We start from the raw sequence: 15,936 nt of genomic DNA, 5'->3' as shown, positions 1-15,936 counted from the left end.
GACGCTAGAAAACGAACTTCGTGATGTGTGTGTCACCACGCAGTTACGACGGAAGTTGCGCGTCATCGAAAACACAATTGGGTCGTCAAGCTTATACGTCTCATTACTTGATATGCATGTTGCGGGGATAAGTTAGTAACAGGCACCATTTTCAAGATTGAAATGTGACTTATACCTGAATAATTGTAAGTCTCATAATTTGGATGTGCTTTTTGGATATGGAATGACCAATGTCATCTCAACGTCACAAGGTGACCAACCTCATCTCTAAAGTGACGTCGGTCATTGAGAAATGACCAACGTCAGCGCTCAAAAGGAATAAAATTTGACAAGGCTTTTCATCTAAACTCTGTCGCATTTCTATGTAGTGTCCTTCGCCTTCACAAAGTGGAATGGCTCACATTTGGTTCGTATATACGGAGACATAAAATCATTAAAATATCACCTAGAAATTCACCAAAAAAAAGTTAAGTGGAGAAACGAAACTTGGCCTCACGACTTCCTGTGTTTGTTCTTTTATTGGCAAAATTATTCTGTTTTGCGCTGAGTATGCTGAACGAGCTTCTACTTTCTGGGTGTCTTAAAAATGAATTCAGATTACTTACATAACCTAAGCATATCAAAAGATTAAAAATAAACTAACGCCGGTGATTAAGACCTGGAAAGACGGATACTCGCAGCAACGCAACCCTCACACCAAGAAAATGAAAAAGGGGGAAGGCAGGGATGCTCAAACAAGAAATCGTCCAAGACCCGTGTGAGAATAGATTTATTTTTTCCAGCACAGGAGTTACCTTGTATACAGGGACACGTTCATTTTGGTTAGACTTCATAATATCGAAAGACGGGGTTATAGTGACCTTAAGCTGAGCGTTTTTTGGAAACGTGTGTGCAGATATAGGTCCTTTCTTACGGGCATGGACTCATGCCGTCACGTGTGCGATTGCTCGTGATCTCTCCTACTGAAAAATATCATTTTTAACCTAAACAATGCGTGTGTATTTCCAGCAACCAGCTCTGAAGTTACTGAGATTAAGAACCTTCTGTGCCGCGTTCGCCTGGTGTATTCGAGCGTCTAGCGTTGTCACCTACGCGTCGAACGGAAGCCACGTTATGAATTTGGGAAGTGAACCCTTGAGGTCTACATCAGAGTACTACAGTTTAGGGTTCGTTAGGGCCGTTGCGCACACCTTACACAGGGAATGCAAGAAAGGGGGTATTTTTGGCAAAATTTTCTCAGCCAACTCGAGTCAGTAGCCCGATTGCAATGCCCTTAATTCATTCAAAAGAAATTTCTAATTTAAAATCTCGCGAACTCTTGCAAGCCTAAGCAATATCCATACTTGCTTACGTCAGTCCTTCGAACCTATTAATAAACATAAATGCCGGCGGTCTCTCTTAAGTGATGTTAAGGTATGCTCCCATTAGGGCTAAAGAGAAAATTAAAATAACACATTTCATGGCTCTCCAATAGGCTTTTTTTAGTGAACTATGTTCCACTCGCGTATGATGCATCACGAAGGAAGCGACGGCCTCCGCCGTCTTCCCTCGGAAGGGCCGCGACGCCGTACAATCAGAACACACCGGGGATTACCGAGCCCTGTAAACACGGCACAGCGACAAAGCGGGCGTCTTTCGCTAAGCGATTATGCTAACAACGCCTGCTTCCGTTCAAGACGTCTTTCTCCGGCACGCCCCGGCGTCGTTTCGCGCTTAACGCCGCATATTCAAGAACACTCCGCCCTCTGCCTTTTTAAGCGTCTCCAGATTGGTATCGAAGAGAGCAAAACAAGGGCGACAAAGAGGCTTAAGGTTGAAGGGGGGGGGGGGAGTTGCCAGGACGTGAGACAGCAATCAGGGCACGGCCGCAAAAACGCTCATTAACGCCATTCCGGCGGGAAATCAGGGGCTCGGCGCGGCCGCTCAAAGCCCGTTTCCCACGGGGATAGTAGTTCCGTACCGCTGCCCGCCGTCTGTCCCCTCCGCGCGGGCGGAGCGCGGGGACTACGGGAGCAGCTTGCAGCGTGCTGGACGCTTCTGAGCGCAACCGGTGCGGGACGGTGACGGTGGTAGCTAAGCGGCGACGGTGGCGATATTGCGCGCGGTGATATTGAGGCGTCGTGCGGAGAGCAGCGGCTGCTGCTGCTGTCGTCGTTCCTTCCAATTTCGAAGGCGGCTCGAGGAGCATTCGCCGGGCGCAGTCGGCTGAGCGAGAGACGGGCGTCAGCTGGCCTCGCTCGCGAGCGCGTGCGCTGCTGCTGCTGCCGCTGCTGGCCGGTCCTCGCGCGTTACTGCTGCTGCTGTTGCTGCTGCCCTTGTTCTCTGTTCCTCCACCCTTCATGGCCGCCTGCTGTGAGAAGCCGCTGCTCTGCCTTCTCTCCGGGGTTCGCCGATTCGTCTTCCGGCGCGATCGCGAGCCATGTCTTGTCGCTCCTTGCTTGCCAAGAGCGCTGAAATTTGCGCTTGGCTTTCTCCCCCGTACCCCCTATCTGCCGCTTCGGGGCTTGTACATCCTACTTTTCCTTCTTCTCGTCTCTCCGAGAGGCAACGGCATTGAACAGAGGACGTTGATGTCGGGCACGCTGCACGGGTCTCGTGGCCTTCGCTTAGCGGCGTGATCGGATGCGGAGAGACTGCGCTTGTCCTCCTCCTCCTCTTCTGCTTCCTTTCGTACCGGGTTGCGTGGTATGAGATGCGGCGTCGGCGATTTGCCGATTTTTCAGAGTTGACAAAACCGTCAGAGGGAGAAGTTTTCAACGAATCGCCGTAACCGTTGTTTAACGCACTTTCCCGTTTGTTTTGAACGTTGGAAACTCTTCGTCTATCCTTTGTTTTGCTGTGTGTGTGGACAAAATCTGTCATTATTTGTTTCTAGATAAGAATCAGGGGAAGGGATTTGATGACGTTACTTGAACGACGAATTACGTCAATGGGATAGCCAGAAATGATTTTTTTTCTGAGCGTTATTTTTCGCCTGGGTTGTTGATGGTATGACTGTCAGCTTAACTATCCTTAAACATAATTTATCCATAAAAAAACGTACTCTAGCGTTTCTGATGTTTGCTGTTTTTTTGTCTCGCACTTTTTCCGTCAACGTTTATTGCCCATCCGCTAGCCCAACATGAATCATTCCCAAGCCGTGTTAAACCGCGGAAAACATGTTTACTTTATCAATCGCTGCGTTCGAGACTTTTGTTAAGCATCTCTTCCAAGTGGGTGAAGCGCATAAATTCCGGTACCCATCGGGTTCTTAAAGCTTCTACGTGTAGGCAAACTTCCGGAAACGTTTACACTTACACACACTGCTACGAAAAGAGGAGTCTGCATTCCGAACGTCAGTGCGATCGATCAAAGTGCCCACAAATCCCACTGGAGCCCAAAAAACTTTACGCACAGCCAAGTTGCGAACGCAGCTTCGTTCGCAGACGAAGTAGTATTCGAAATCCGGGCCACGCGGCTCGTCAAACATGGCCGCGCAGAAGTTAACAAGGCAGGTCAACTTTCCCCAGGAGGGAATGACCGGGGTGAGAAGCCGGCGGTGCCGCAACCAGCGAGAATGGAGACGTCGCCGGTGATCCCGGATGAGGGAAAGGGCAGAAGGCGCAAGATTTCGGGGCGAAGTCGTCGCCCGTAGGGAGAAGGGACACGCGGTGGACGCGGACACCAGCGACGGCTGGGCACCCGGCGAGCGGGCCTGGCGTGTGGCCGGGCCAACGGCGCTTAATCAACGTGGCCGTCCAGCAGGCCTGCAATTTGGGTCCGCCCATTTTTTTCATTTCGGACCGGCGGGCCGCCCCCATTATCGGATTATGGGCCGCCGACGCTGCTGGCGCTGGCTTTGGGGGAGAGAAAACCCCGGCGCGTGCATTTTTCATGGGCGCCGCCACAAGGGGGGGAACCCGCGCGCGCGCGAGCAGCCGAGCCGTCCCGGTCTGGACTCCTCGCAACCGACGGCAACGACGGGCCACTCCCCCCTTCTCTTGCGGCCCGCCGCCGCCACCGGCGATGACGAAGACCGCCGCGGCGAAGCCGAGGAGAAGAGCGGAGGCAGCGGGCGCGCGGAGCGGATGCCCGCCGATTGCTGTGCGGTCTGGGCTCCTTCGTCGGGATTAGGGTGCACTCGGCGACATGCAGTGCGTGCCAATGTAAACCACAAATGCTTGCAACTGCTTGCCTTTCCATACTTCACCTAGACTCTGGTCGTCCCTTTGTACTTAGAAATGCATAATACATTTATTGGACTCGCAAAAGATTATATTCTCACTTTGCCCTTTTCTATACCACTAGGTCTGTACTTACAAAGGTGAGAAATAAACACAGCGTAATCTTATCTGGCAGAGAAAAATATGCTGCCGTTTTTTTTTAGATTACAAGCGGAGAATTCAACATATCTTTGTACTGCGATGTTAAATCGTAACCGTGCGAACAGGACAATGTGAAATTACGAGTTCTTGTCTCGTTTGTTTGGCGCCATTAGTTTTGTATGTTTAACAGTGGTTTGGGTGTTTTTATTTATCTTTTTGGCCCCAAAGTGATGGTACTTTTAGTGGAGCAAACGTCAACTATAATCAAGCAGAACTCTGAACTGAATAGTCTGGCTGGCTAAAATGGCAACACCTCCTGGCCAGCGGCATTGAAAATTCAAATGGGTGCACGCTTGCTCTGTTCCCGAAGGCCAGCTACAGGTATTACCGTGAGTAATGTAACAGCTGTAACGGTGCACCCCAAGTTCTATCGAAACAAAAGTGACGAAAGAGGGGGAAAAGGTAAATAAAACATTGCCTACTGTGCCGATATGCCTGGACATAACAGATAAGTTAAAATCATTACCTGCGAAAAAAAATATCAGAGCAGTTTCATATTTTCGCAGGAGGGAGTATCTCATGAGGTGTATAAGGCCATCGTAATGTGTTCGCGCGCGTCGCTCAACTTCATGCTGTGTAGACTGTAGATTCAAATGTGCGGAAAGGTAGCTCAAGCGTGGGGTTGATATTTGGATTCCTTGTCACGGCGGCTGCTTTCTTGGGGAGAAGGGAGGAGGAAACTAAAAAAAAGCAAAGTGTACAAAAGCCCCAAGCGGTGCAAGTTAATCCATTTTCTTTCAAAAAGGCGCACCTCTCGGCCGAGGTATAGCTCCGGCACGCATGACCACAGTTTAGTCATCGACGCAATATCATATCGGACCATCTCATTGTAAGTGATCGACTGTAGCACTTGGTCTTTCTTCGTTGGATGTTGAAGGGAACATGTTGAAGATAACATGTCTGTATAGTCCACTGCCGCTGTTCTTGAATTACAGTGGCACAGACATTTGATATGGTCTCCCATATAAAATCTTTGCGGTTTCCGTGCCAATCGAATTTGTAGTTTTTAGAGCGTCTTCTCTTTCATAGAGGAAATAACGGCTATTCATCACGTCCCTGTCACTATCATCACCATCGGTCACGACTCTTGACTTAAAGAGCACCCCACAGCAAGAACACTTATGTTGTGGTGAAGGTAGCAGTGAAAGTTACCGGCGTGAGTACTTATTACAAAATTGACCGTTATGGAATGCTTTGTGAGTATAATCAAAATTATAGAATTGTAATTTCGATATTTTACGCCGGATGAGACACAGTTTATCAAGCAGTATCAATGTCAACTATTGGAATGACGTTCGGGCGATAGCTTGTGATGTCTTTACGCCTACCAAAGCTCGTGTATCAGTCTTCCCAGCAAGTGGCACTAAATATAGGAAGCAGTTTGATAAGCCAGGCTTGTTTTATAAGAGCACAGTCTCATAAGTTGTGCGGGCGCAACAACAGAACGTGTTTTCAACGTGCGCATGTGGGCCCCTTCGTCGTATAGGAAGTGAGTAACGGCGGTACTCCCGCGTGGCATAGGCTGGACATCCGCTCCCATACCAAAAAGCTCTCAGCGTTTTGCACCAGTTACTTTCCGAGAGAAGGGCGTCATTCTGCACTCCCACGGGGTGGGTGGTAACGGAGCCATCGGAGCGAACCCGTTATTTTCAGCGGCTAACGCTTCCGGCAACCGACGGGCTGAAGCTTCCGGCAACCGACGGGGACACACTTGGAGTTGCCGCGAAAAAGGCGAACTTTGTCGCGATAACGAGACCGGCAATGAACCCGCCGTCGCTTGAGTGAAGGCGTACGCTAATAACTTGGCCACACAGCGTCATTGAATGTATTTTACGTTAAATCAGTGGGGCAGTACGCAATGCTAAGATGAAGCAGAACTATTTTGAAGCAGCGAGCTCTACAATGAAGTCTGCAGATGCGCGAGTCGCTCGTGTTCAGTTCAGCGGAATTCAATTTATTTTGACGGTCACTATGAAGTCTCAATTATTTTTAAATTTCATTAATAAGCAGCCTCAATAAATACCGGGCTACGGGCTACAAAAGGGCCAATGGGCTCTTATTGCATAACACGTTTTCAGGCATAGGATGCCATGCGGTCTATAGAACAAAAGAAGATTCCACGTGAATGCAATAATAGCTGATGCTAAAACTATTCGGTTAAATTCCAGGTGAATTCTAAGAAATTCTTCGTTATGTACCATTTTACTCTTTTAAACAAAACAAAAAAAAAACAATTTGGGCACTCCTCACTCTGTTATTTGCAATTTCAGCGCCGAGAAAAGAGAGATAACGTACTCGAAAAGGCCCCCAAGAAAAATTTGACAACTGCAGTTCTCGGCCTCCCCACAGACTTGCCGATTTATATAAACGAGCACTTGTGTCCCGCTATGAAAAAGATACTCGGAATGGCTATAGCACGTAAATGTGAACATAACTGGAAGTATGTGTGGACACGAAATGGAAATGTTTTCTCGCGCCGGACAGAGACGTCCCGTATCGCGCCTTTCTGCTGCGAAAATGATGTGAACAAAATCTGCGCTGACGTGTCCGTCTAACGCCTCATAGCGCAACATAAACAATGTATCTGACCAGAAAGTCATGTTCACGGGTTGTATTTCCCCTGAAGATGTAATACGCGTTGTCAAACGTAACCCAACAAAAACGTTAAAACTGTTCCACATGAACGCTCGTTCGCTGCGACAAAAATGGGATGACGTCAGCAGCTTTTGGATTCATTTCAGGCTAACTTTCGGTTATGACGTAGTTATGTTTACTGAGACGTGGTACAATAACGATGATCATAATTTTGTACTGCCTGGATGCACCCACTTTTTTCTGAACCGTCCGGAAGGTAGAGGGGGTGGCGTGTCCATTCAAGCTAGGCACCCATCATGTGAAATTATCCAGGATTAGCGTTATAACTTCCAATTACGAAATTTTATGCATAGCAAATAACAAAAACATATTTACTGTTTTCTATCGCCCACCCTCGGGGGCCTCCCGGCTTTTTTGCGCATTTGTTGACCGTTTACTATCGTATGCAAGTGAAAAAAAATGCTGCCTTATTGTCGGTGGTGATCTAAACATCGATCTTTTAAAAAACACCACCCCTGCCACTGAGCTTTCATCAATAATCCAGAGCAATGGCTTTACAAACGTCATCACGTCCCCAACACGTGTCACGTCGACAACAGCGTCTTTACTTGATGTATTCATTACTATCTCTGCCGCAGAATACACTACGTCAGGAGTCCTAAGCACGAATATTAGTGATCACATGCCCATTTTCTTTATCACTGACCCACACGATAGAGTAAGGCACAAAAACGGGGACGCCTTTACTTATCGCCTGATAACACGTATTTGGTGTTATCAGGCGATAAGTAAAGACTTTCGAAAACGCATAGCTGAAACAAACTGGGCGAACGTCCTTGCCGTAACGGATGCAAATACCGCTTATGCAATCTTTATAAAAAATTTTCAAATCGTACTACTTTACTTCATTTCCCATTCAAACGCAACGAACACCTAGGAAGTCGTGCAAGCCGTGAATTACCGGTTACCTAAAAATACAAATTGCAAGGAAAAACAGGTTGTACCATTCGTTTGTGAAAACTGGAGATTCAGAGAAGTGGGATAAATACAAGTCGTTTAGAAACAAGTTATATAAAGAAAACGCAAAGGTGAAACGAGAATACTACAACCGCATTTTCGATGCAAGTTGTTTGAAGCGAAGTGATATTGTTTGGAGGAGACTCAATGAACTGCTGAGCACGAGATCCTGCTGTACCCCGATCGACAGTCTCAAGGTGCATGACAAAATACTGAGTGGAACTGATGTCGCTGACAAGTTTAACGATTTTTTCGTACAACTCGAAGATGCTAGTAACCTAAATCAAACTGCCCAAAACATTGAGTCCTTTCCAAACACAATTTTTCTTCAGCACACGTGTATGCGTGTAGTAATAGACACCACAACTAAATTTAAAAATATTCATAGCAGTGAAGTTGACGGTTTACAAATTCGGCCTATTAAGTACGTTTTCGAACTCCTAGCAGAGGTATTGACTCACATTTACAATGTAGCCCTCTCACCAGGTGTTTTTCCGGAAGGCATGCAGATAGCCAAAGTGAGCGTGATACACAAATGTGGTGAAAAGAATGAACTAGCTAATTATAGGCCAATCTTAGTCTTACCAGTTTTTTCTAAATGTCTTGAGAAAATAATATGTAACCAAATAGAATTTTTTTTCCCGGAAACACAACCTTATAACTGATTGCCAGTACGGTTGTAGAAAAAAAAACCGCTCTACTGAAAGCGCGCTATTAATGCAGAAAGGCACGATCCTTGAAAATTTTGAAAAAAAGGCTACTTACCTAGACTTCAGTAAGGCGTTTGATTGTGTAAATTATGCACTACTTCTTAACAAATTGCAAAACTATGGTTTTCGGGGAGTGGCCTATAGTCTCATTCAGTCTTACTTGTTGACGCGTTTTCAGTGCGTAGAAGTAAATAACCACAAATCGCAAACTAAGCCTATAAAAACTGGCGTGCTACAAGGGAGCGTTCTTGGACCTATCCTATTTTTCTTTTACATGAATGACGTTACACGTATACAGATAAATTGTAAGTTTATTATATATGCCGATGATTGCACTCTGTTTGTTTCTGGTAATAACTTGGAGACTATAGTGCCTGTGTCATCTTCTCTATGTTACGCAATCCAAGAGTGGTCCCAAAAGAACTGCCTAACGCTAAATGAATCAAAAACAAAAGGTGTACTTTTCCGCCCTTTAGGCACGGCAGTAGTAGTACCTCTTAGCATTGTTTTAGGCCCGTAATAATAACTATGGTCAAAAGTGTGAAAACGCTTGATGTCATTTTTACAGAATACATGTCATGGAACGAACATGTTAAGTCACTCTGCTTGAAAGCGCAAAAAGCCGCTGGTATCATAAATAGGTGTCGTCATTTTTACCCACTGGCGTAAAGCGACTTTTATACCAGGCGCTCTTTCATTCACATCTGAACTACTGTGCATTAGTCTGGGCAAACACGACCTTGAAAAACATACATAAAATAACAACACTGCAAAAGAAAGCCATTCGTGCAGTTGAAAATGTTCCCTTTCTAGCGCACACGAAAGAACTATTTCAAAACACGGAATATTAAAAGCTGAAAACATATATCGATATAAACTCATCCGTAGTTACAGGTATGCAGAACAAAGCAAACTGGATACTTTTATGGACCTAGCACATTTACAGGAAACTGTATATGTATACGCACACCGATATAAGCCTCCTTGGAAAATCCCATCATCACGGACTCACTATGGACAGCAGCTACTAAAGCATACACTTCCCAGCACGCTGAATTATTTTCACAAACAGGAAATTGACATTCTGGTTTTAAAGAATGACCGCATCATAGATATGTTTATTTAGTGTCGCATTTGTCTTTTTGTCATTGTCAGTTTGTCGCATTTGTGATTTTGTATAATCATTTTCCTCAATGTACACTTTAAGTTTCTAGCCTGTCATTGCTGCGTCGGCGGACGGTGCTCTGTCAAGCTGCATGGTTGCAGCTTTTTTTCCCTCCGCTTTCTTTCACCTCTGTAGTGACATTGGTGGAAAATAAACCTCGCTGTATTGTATTGTATATTTTAATGCCAGGACACGGCTGGCAGAATTTTAGAAAAGTTAGATGACATTCTTTACATGCCACAGAAATCTGTACAGAAAATTATATTATTTTATAATGGGCTTCGATATTGCATTTTATATGATATCGCGTCGCATGTTATAAGATATCAAAGGCTTAGTTTTATTGCAGAACTGCGGCCCGTTATTGTTCTCCCAAAAATTTCCGCGCCTGTAGAGCGTGCTCCACCGCACTAAGACCCTTTATGCGGCAGAGACAACTCAAAAGAGGTTTGGTTGTAGGCAACGCTGAGTGGGCTGCTTTTACTCTTTCTGCTGATGTATTTACACCACCATTCCTTAACAATAACAAAACCTTGCAATAGGCTAATCCACAGATATTCCCCGAAGCAGCAGTTTGTTATTTATGCCTTTCTATCTTCTTAATTTATTGCTTGAAACGATATCATCCACTTTTCAAATAAATCCGAACCACTTCAAGGACGTGTTTCGCTCAAGTAAGCGTATTTGTATGGCAAAATCCCCTAAAAAACAAATCGCCCGGCAATGAGCAACAATGAATCGGCTCATTGTTTTCGGTCAACACATACGTCTATGTATGGCCATGGTTGTTTTTAACCACTAACAAAACTACTATAAAGCACTCACCAGATATTCCCTCGTAGGTCCACCAGTCGTCCCAGTTTGCAGCGACACCTGGAATTGGGATAAAAATACCTTTACCCACAGACCTTTTTAATGCGTAGCATTCTTTGCCCAGTACCCCCACATCCAGGAGCATGTAAGGCCCTGCATCATCCCCAGCTTTATCGCTCAGAATGCCGGATTCTGAGGAACCTAGTGGAACCACTGCAGGAAAGTGATATTTCGCATAGAGCAGGAAGTCGACTTGGACATGAAAGCAACAAAGATATTTTCCAGAACTCTAAATAGTTTCTGCATCATTCGCTGTCAAATTTTACCGTCCAAACATTTCTATGGGATAGTTTCCTTGGCTCTGGAACGTGTTAAAGTTAGGTGCACAACTTGAAACTCCGCACAATGCTAGCTTTCGCCCTCAGTGTTAGCAGTGCCAAAATTCTTTAAATTACACTTTGTAAATCAAGAGTAATTACTTCTAAAAGAATTGCGATGAGCCGGAAAGCTGCCCCTGTTTCCACAAAAATGCATATTTGGCGGAAGTAACACGTTTAATCGTTATAACAGCGTAATATGAGAAAATTGGTCGGACAGAAGTTCGGAAACAAAAAAAACATAGAAAATAACATTTTTCACAAAAATGATCTCACAAAATCAAAAATATGCGTCTTATACGTGTTCTCTTCCCCCCCCCCCAAAGGCAAGAATAAACAAAAAAAAAGTCCGCAAAAGAACGTTCAAAGTTCGAATAAAAAAATTGGCTCAGCTAGCTCTAATGGTGCAAGGCTGGAAAAACAGCAGAGCTGGCGGCCCCTCTCCTTTCGTCGGAGACCCGGATGTTGCACCTCACATGGATTTCATAATTTAGCGCTTAAGGTTCTCCATGATTGGCAGGCCCGGATCATTTTGTCAGCAGGCTTTCACATCCCTCTCAAAATATACCGCATTAGCACGAGCTAGAACCGGCGGCAACCGGCTTCGCAAACTTCGCGAAGCGCCAGCTGTCTTGCGCTGCACACTTCTGCTGCGGACGCACGTGAACTGTTTTCTTTGTATTTTAATATGGAAGTGTTTTATTCCGGGATACACAGATTTCACTGACGTCATATCCATTACGGAAATGACGCCAGTACAACGAAGCAAGCGGCCTGTAAAGGGTGCACCCCTGCACACAGGGTATTCTTGCGGGGAAGCAACCTTTAGAACTAAACAGTACGTTATACATATGGCTGTTCATTTTCGGGTTTTATATTTTAACACGGAAGTGTTTTACGCCGGGATACACCAATATTTAACTGGCGTCATATCCGTCACGGAAATGACGCCAGTTCACCTTTGCCGAAGTGATCCGCCAGCAGGACGTCGCTCGCCAAGCACACCCACAAGACAGCCGCCGACCCGAAAATCATGCTCAGCTGCACATATGACTTTAGTATTTTACCGGTCCCTATGACAGAGGAATCAAGATCATTTTTTTGCGAGCTCCTCGCGTGGCGCAAGCCCATGCGCAAGCCTGGCCGACGCCGGGCAGTCCTCACGAGGCCCACGCTCACGTGCGCTCAGTACTTATTTTTGGTATTTCTTCCGGTAACGCTCAACGTCGGAACTAAAAGCTTAAATAGCTCTGCTTTTAAATAGCGAAGATGAGCGAACCAGGTAACGCACTGCATTTCCACAAAAATAAAGATTTGGAGGGAGTAACACCTTTAACCGTCATAATTGTGTAAATAGATATAACTTGTAGGACAGAATTTTGAAAAACAAAAAATAATAAAAATACAACATACAATTTTAACAACAATGATGACGAAATCAAAAATATACTTCTTTTACATCTCCCCCGAAAAACTGAAGGACTAAACAAAAAAAAGTCTGCAAAACAACGCTATAAATACGAATAAAAAATAGCGTGAATGAACCAACTCTACAGTAGGCCTTGCGTTTTTGGTGAAAATAGATAATTAGCGAAGTACTTCTCTAATTATGTCGTTTGCATCATGGGAGAAAGGAAACAACAAAAACTGAAAAAAAGAATAAGTTAATCCAACGTTTTTTGCGACTCATATTCATAATTGTCTGTTAGGAACTCGCACTTAGACAAGCGCCAAGTGAATGCTACGCATTAGTAGACGATTATCTGAAGTTTTGCAGATTTATAAGAAGAAAAAGAGCGCGAGGGGACAATTATTTTGGTTGCTTTTCAAAACGTACCTTCGGGGTGAAGGTACAAATGTTTTTGTTTTCTTAACAAGCATCTTTATAATCACTTCAAACGTTATTCTTTGCGTTTATTGCCCTCTTTTTCTTACGCAGCGAGCTCCGTTTGGTGGTAGGAATAATTTTCGTCTCATCCAAGAATCTCACTCCAGCGCCACTCCTAATGCTGACGCCTTGATTTTGCTCCCTTATCCCATTTTAAGGAGAAATAAATACACATACTGTTTAACAATATTTAGCATTGGGTCGTTCAATAAACTGGATATAACTCATTAAATCCTTAAGAATCAATACAAAGGCTTCCCGATAGCCTCAAGCGCTAATAGAAGGAGCAGCTACATACAAAATCAAAACTCAACTCACCTAACGAAAAACAGCGTTCAAAACTTGGAAACAGCGTGAAAGTACGGCGTGCCTATTACGGCAGCCAGGGTAACGTCAACAGTGCAAATAGAAAGAAAACATTTGAAGCAGCAGTGTTTTATAGGCGACCCGGTGGGAAGCGAACTGGATCAAGTGTTGGAGGGAAAAGCGTTTAGTATTGGAGAGGCGGCCGGCCGCTTCGACAGCACCGGCCTCCGAGGGACCCTCGTGCCGAAGAAAAGGCGCGAGACAGAAGCTGACGCGGCGGAACGTGTCACGCCTCCGTGTGCTGCCGCCTTCTCGGAATGCGCCTTTCTAAGGGGGCCCTCACTACTTTATGTGGCCATCCGCTAGACGGCGTTCCGCGCGTTCCGCTCCTTCGCCCCATCTTCCGTATCCTCTCTCACCCCACCCTGCTCTTACTCCTCCGCATTTTATTTTCCCCGTCCCACTCACCCCCTCGCGACGCCTCTAGTTTACGACGTGCCACGCTGACGTGCTGCATGTCGCGCTTGAGCCGAGGAGATGCGCCGATGGACTCTGGAGTGGACGCGCGGGAGGACGCTTTGATGGCTGGGGATTGAACACTGCGCATTAGCGAAGACTGTGGATGTCGTAACGAGGCCCACAAAGGCTAAATCATTGCGGAACACGGATAGGACAGGCCGTTAAGTCAACCACCAAGATTAAGAGCTACGTACACCCAAAATGTGGCATGACCAAAGAACTTCAACACCGTTCCTGTTAGAAAAGCAAAGGGCACACTGTACTATCTGTAGGAAATGTAGAAGATGTAGAAGAGGTAGTGTAATAAAGGAACAAAGAAGAAAAGTGGGGGAAATTCGGAACGGCGGCTCTTGCCTGCTTCTTTTGCCCGGTAGGGTTTAACACCTTCTTAATAGCCTTTTGTTTGTGTCGGGTATGGCACAAACATAATAATCACCCGTTGTGGTGTTTCAGTGGTTAAGACGTTACAATGTGGAGCTCCTGGATGCGGGTTGGATACCGACCACGGCTGCCGCTTTTCTGATAGAGACGAGAAAGAAAAACGCCCGTATGTCAAGACTTCAGCGCGGAATAAAAAGCGACAGGTGGTCTAAATTTATCTACACTACAGCGAGCCTCATAGCCCGGCGCAGCTTCGACACGTACAAACACCCCTTCCTACCCCTCCCCCCCGCAGAAAAGCAAGAAAAAGATAGTTTTTTGAAAGAAAAACCGTTGTATTTAATAATTCATGCACTTACTTCCTACTCATTTTTCACAATCGGGCAGTCAAGCGAAATGACAACGGGAAACTCGCTGGGCTACAGCGGTGTGTGTTTTGTTGTTAAACTGATAACAATACGTCAGCTTTATCACATCGTATCTGCAACACCATATTACAAATATGCAAGCACCATTTGGGTCAAACCGCACAGTCGGCCAAATCTTTAACTAGCGTGCGCGAGCTGCGACTTCTCATGCCTCAGTACTGTATCACGGAAGTCATTGCAAACAGATCAAGACTAAGTGCATGCTCAGAAACCGTGATCAACTGGGCCCAGCGTCTGCTAGGCTGTTCCTTCTTAAGAGCGTCATGACACAGAAAAATCGCAGATCGTGCACACTACTTAAAGATTTGGCCGACTGTACGTGTTCGTATTTAAGCAAAAAATACACTCTAAAAGATTTTTACTCAAACATTGAAGGACAAATATTGAGTATGCAATAGGTCAGACGTCGGTTATTTTAATTAGGTCTTCATTATCTCGGACCAGCCAATAGAACCATTTTTTATCAGATTATGAAATGTCTAACACTTATCTTGGTGTCAACCCTATTGCAGAAAGCTACGAGATTAAGCCAGTGTCGGTGCTTTTGAGTTCTTATCTCTTGAGCAAACGCATTTGAGAGCGGTAAATGTCTAAAATAACATTACTGAGGTGCAGTAACCACACGTCCCAATTGTTTACATTTTCATTGCATGTTTGTGACTAGAAAGTTTGTTTGCTTGTTGCACTGCTATAACTGTTTCTGCTATTTATCTCTGAATTCAAAACCCAGTCATCAGCGAGCTTCCTCTAGTAGTCTCGCCTACAAGCAAGCAAACGTGCTTGCTTTGCGCCTAAATTCAGTAGTATTCCGAACCGCATAATGGCCTAGATAAAAACTGAAGTATACTAAGGAATTGGTTCTAGCAATTCTCAGCCTCTCCATAATTTTGTGCACGCGAGCTTAGATGTCTAGCGCAGGTATAGGGGAAAAAATGTTTTGACCGCTCGGCAAACTGTGCGTATACCACAAAGGCCTTTTTACACTTCCGAAGCAACATCCAGAATAGCCTAAATATGAAACTTTGGGGTTTCCCATCCAAGTTTTACAGCTTGTTTAAAATCAAGAAGCGGAGTCGAAATTTTTTACGGTTTGTAGATGTAGGCGCAACAGGCCGGTGATGCGGTAAATTTATGCTTGCACACTCATATATGACGCACAGCATAAATGGGGAGTGGAAGGAAATTGCGAAGGTAATTCCTGGCTAGATAAACCTGAAGGATCATCTGACCAAACCCCATTCCCCACGTATGCGCACATGTCTCGTGCCCATAGGCCGGGAATCGACACTGCGCCGGTCTGTGTTATCGGTGTGTCTGTCTGTCGGCCAAGGGAGGCGCGTGTTTCGTTCTTTCTTTTTGTGCCGCATGTGTTA

The 15,936-nt window shown here is 45.3% G+C and overlaps 1 protein-coding gene across 1 annotated transcript in view; it reads right to left on the bottom strand.

Moving 5' to 3' along the window:
- Positions 1-15,936, bottom strand: part of LOC144174354 (carbonic anhydrase-related protein 10-like) — a 129,271-nt gene that overhangs the window by 72,343 nt on the left and 40,992 nt on the right. The window contains exon 2 of the mRNA XM_077703008.1: positions 10,677-10,724. Coding sequence (XP_077559134.1) covers positions 10,677-10,724 — 48 coding nt within the window. The remainder of the gene's footprint in view (positions 1-10,676; positions 10,725-15,936) is intronic.

The sequence above is a fragment of the Haemaphysalis longicornis genome, unplaced genomic scaffold (genome assembly GCF_048455015.1).
Source record: "Haemaphysalis longicornis isolate Haplotype H1 unplaced genomic scaffold, Haemaphysalis longicornis Haplotype H1 scaffold_3, whole genome shotgun sequence".
Taxonomy (NCBI): Eukaryota; Metazoa; Arthropoda; class Arachnida; order Ixodida; family Ixodidae; genus Haemaphysalis; species Haemaphysalis longicornis.
The sequence above is the reverse complement of the archived record's forward strand: the minus strand, read 5'-3'. Positions and strand labels throughout refer to the sequence as shown.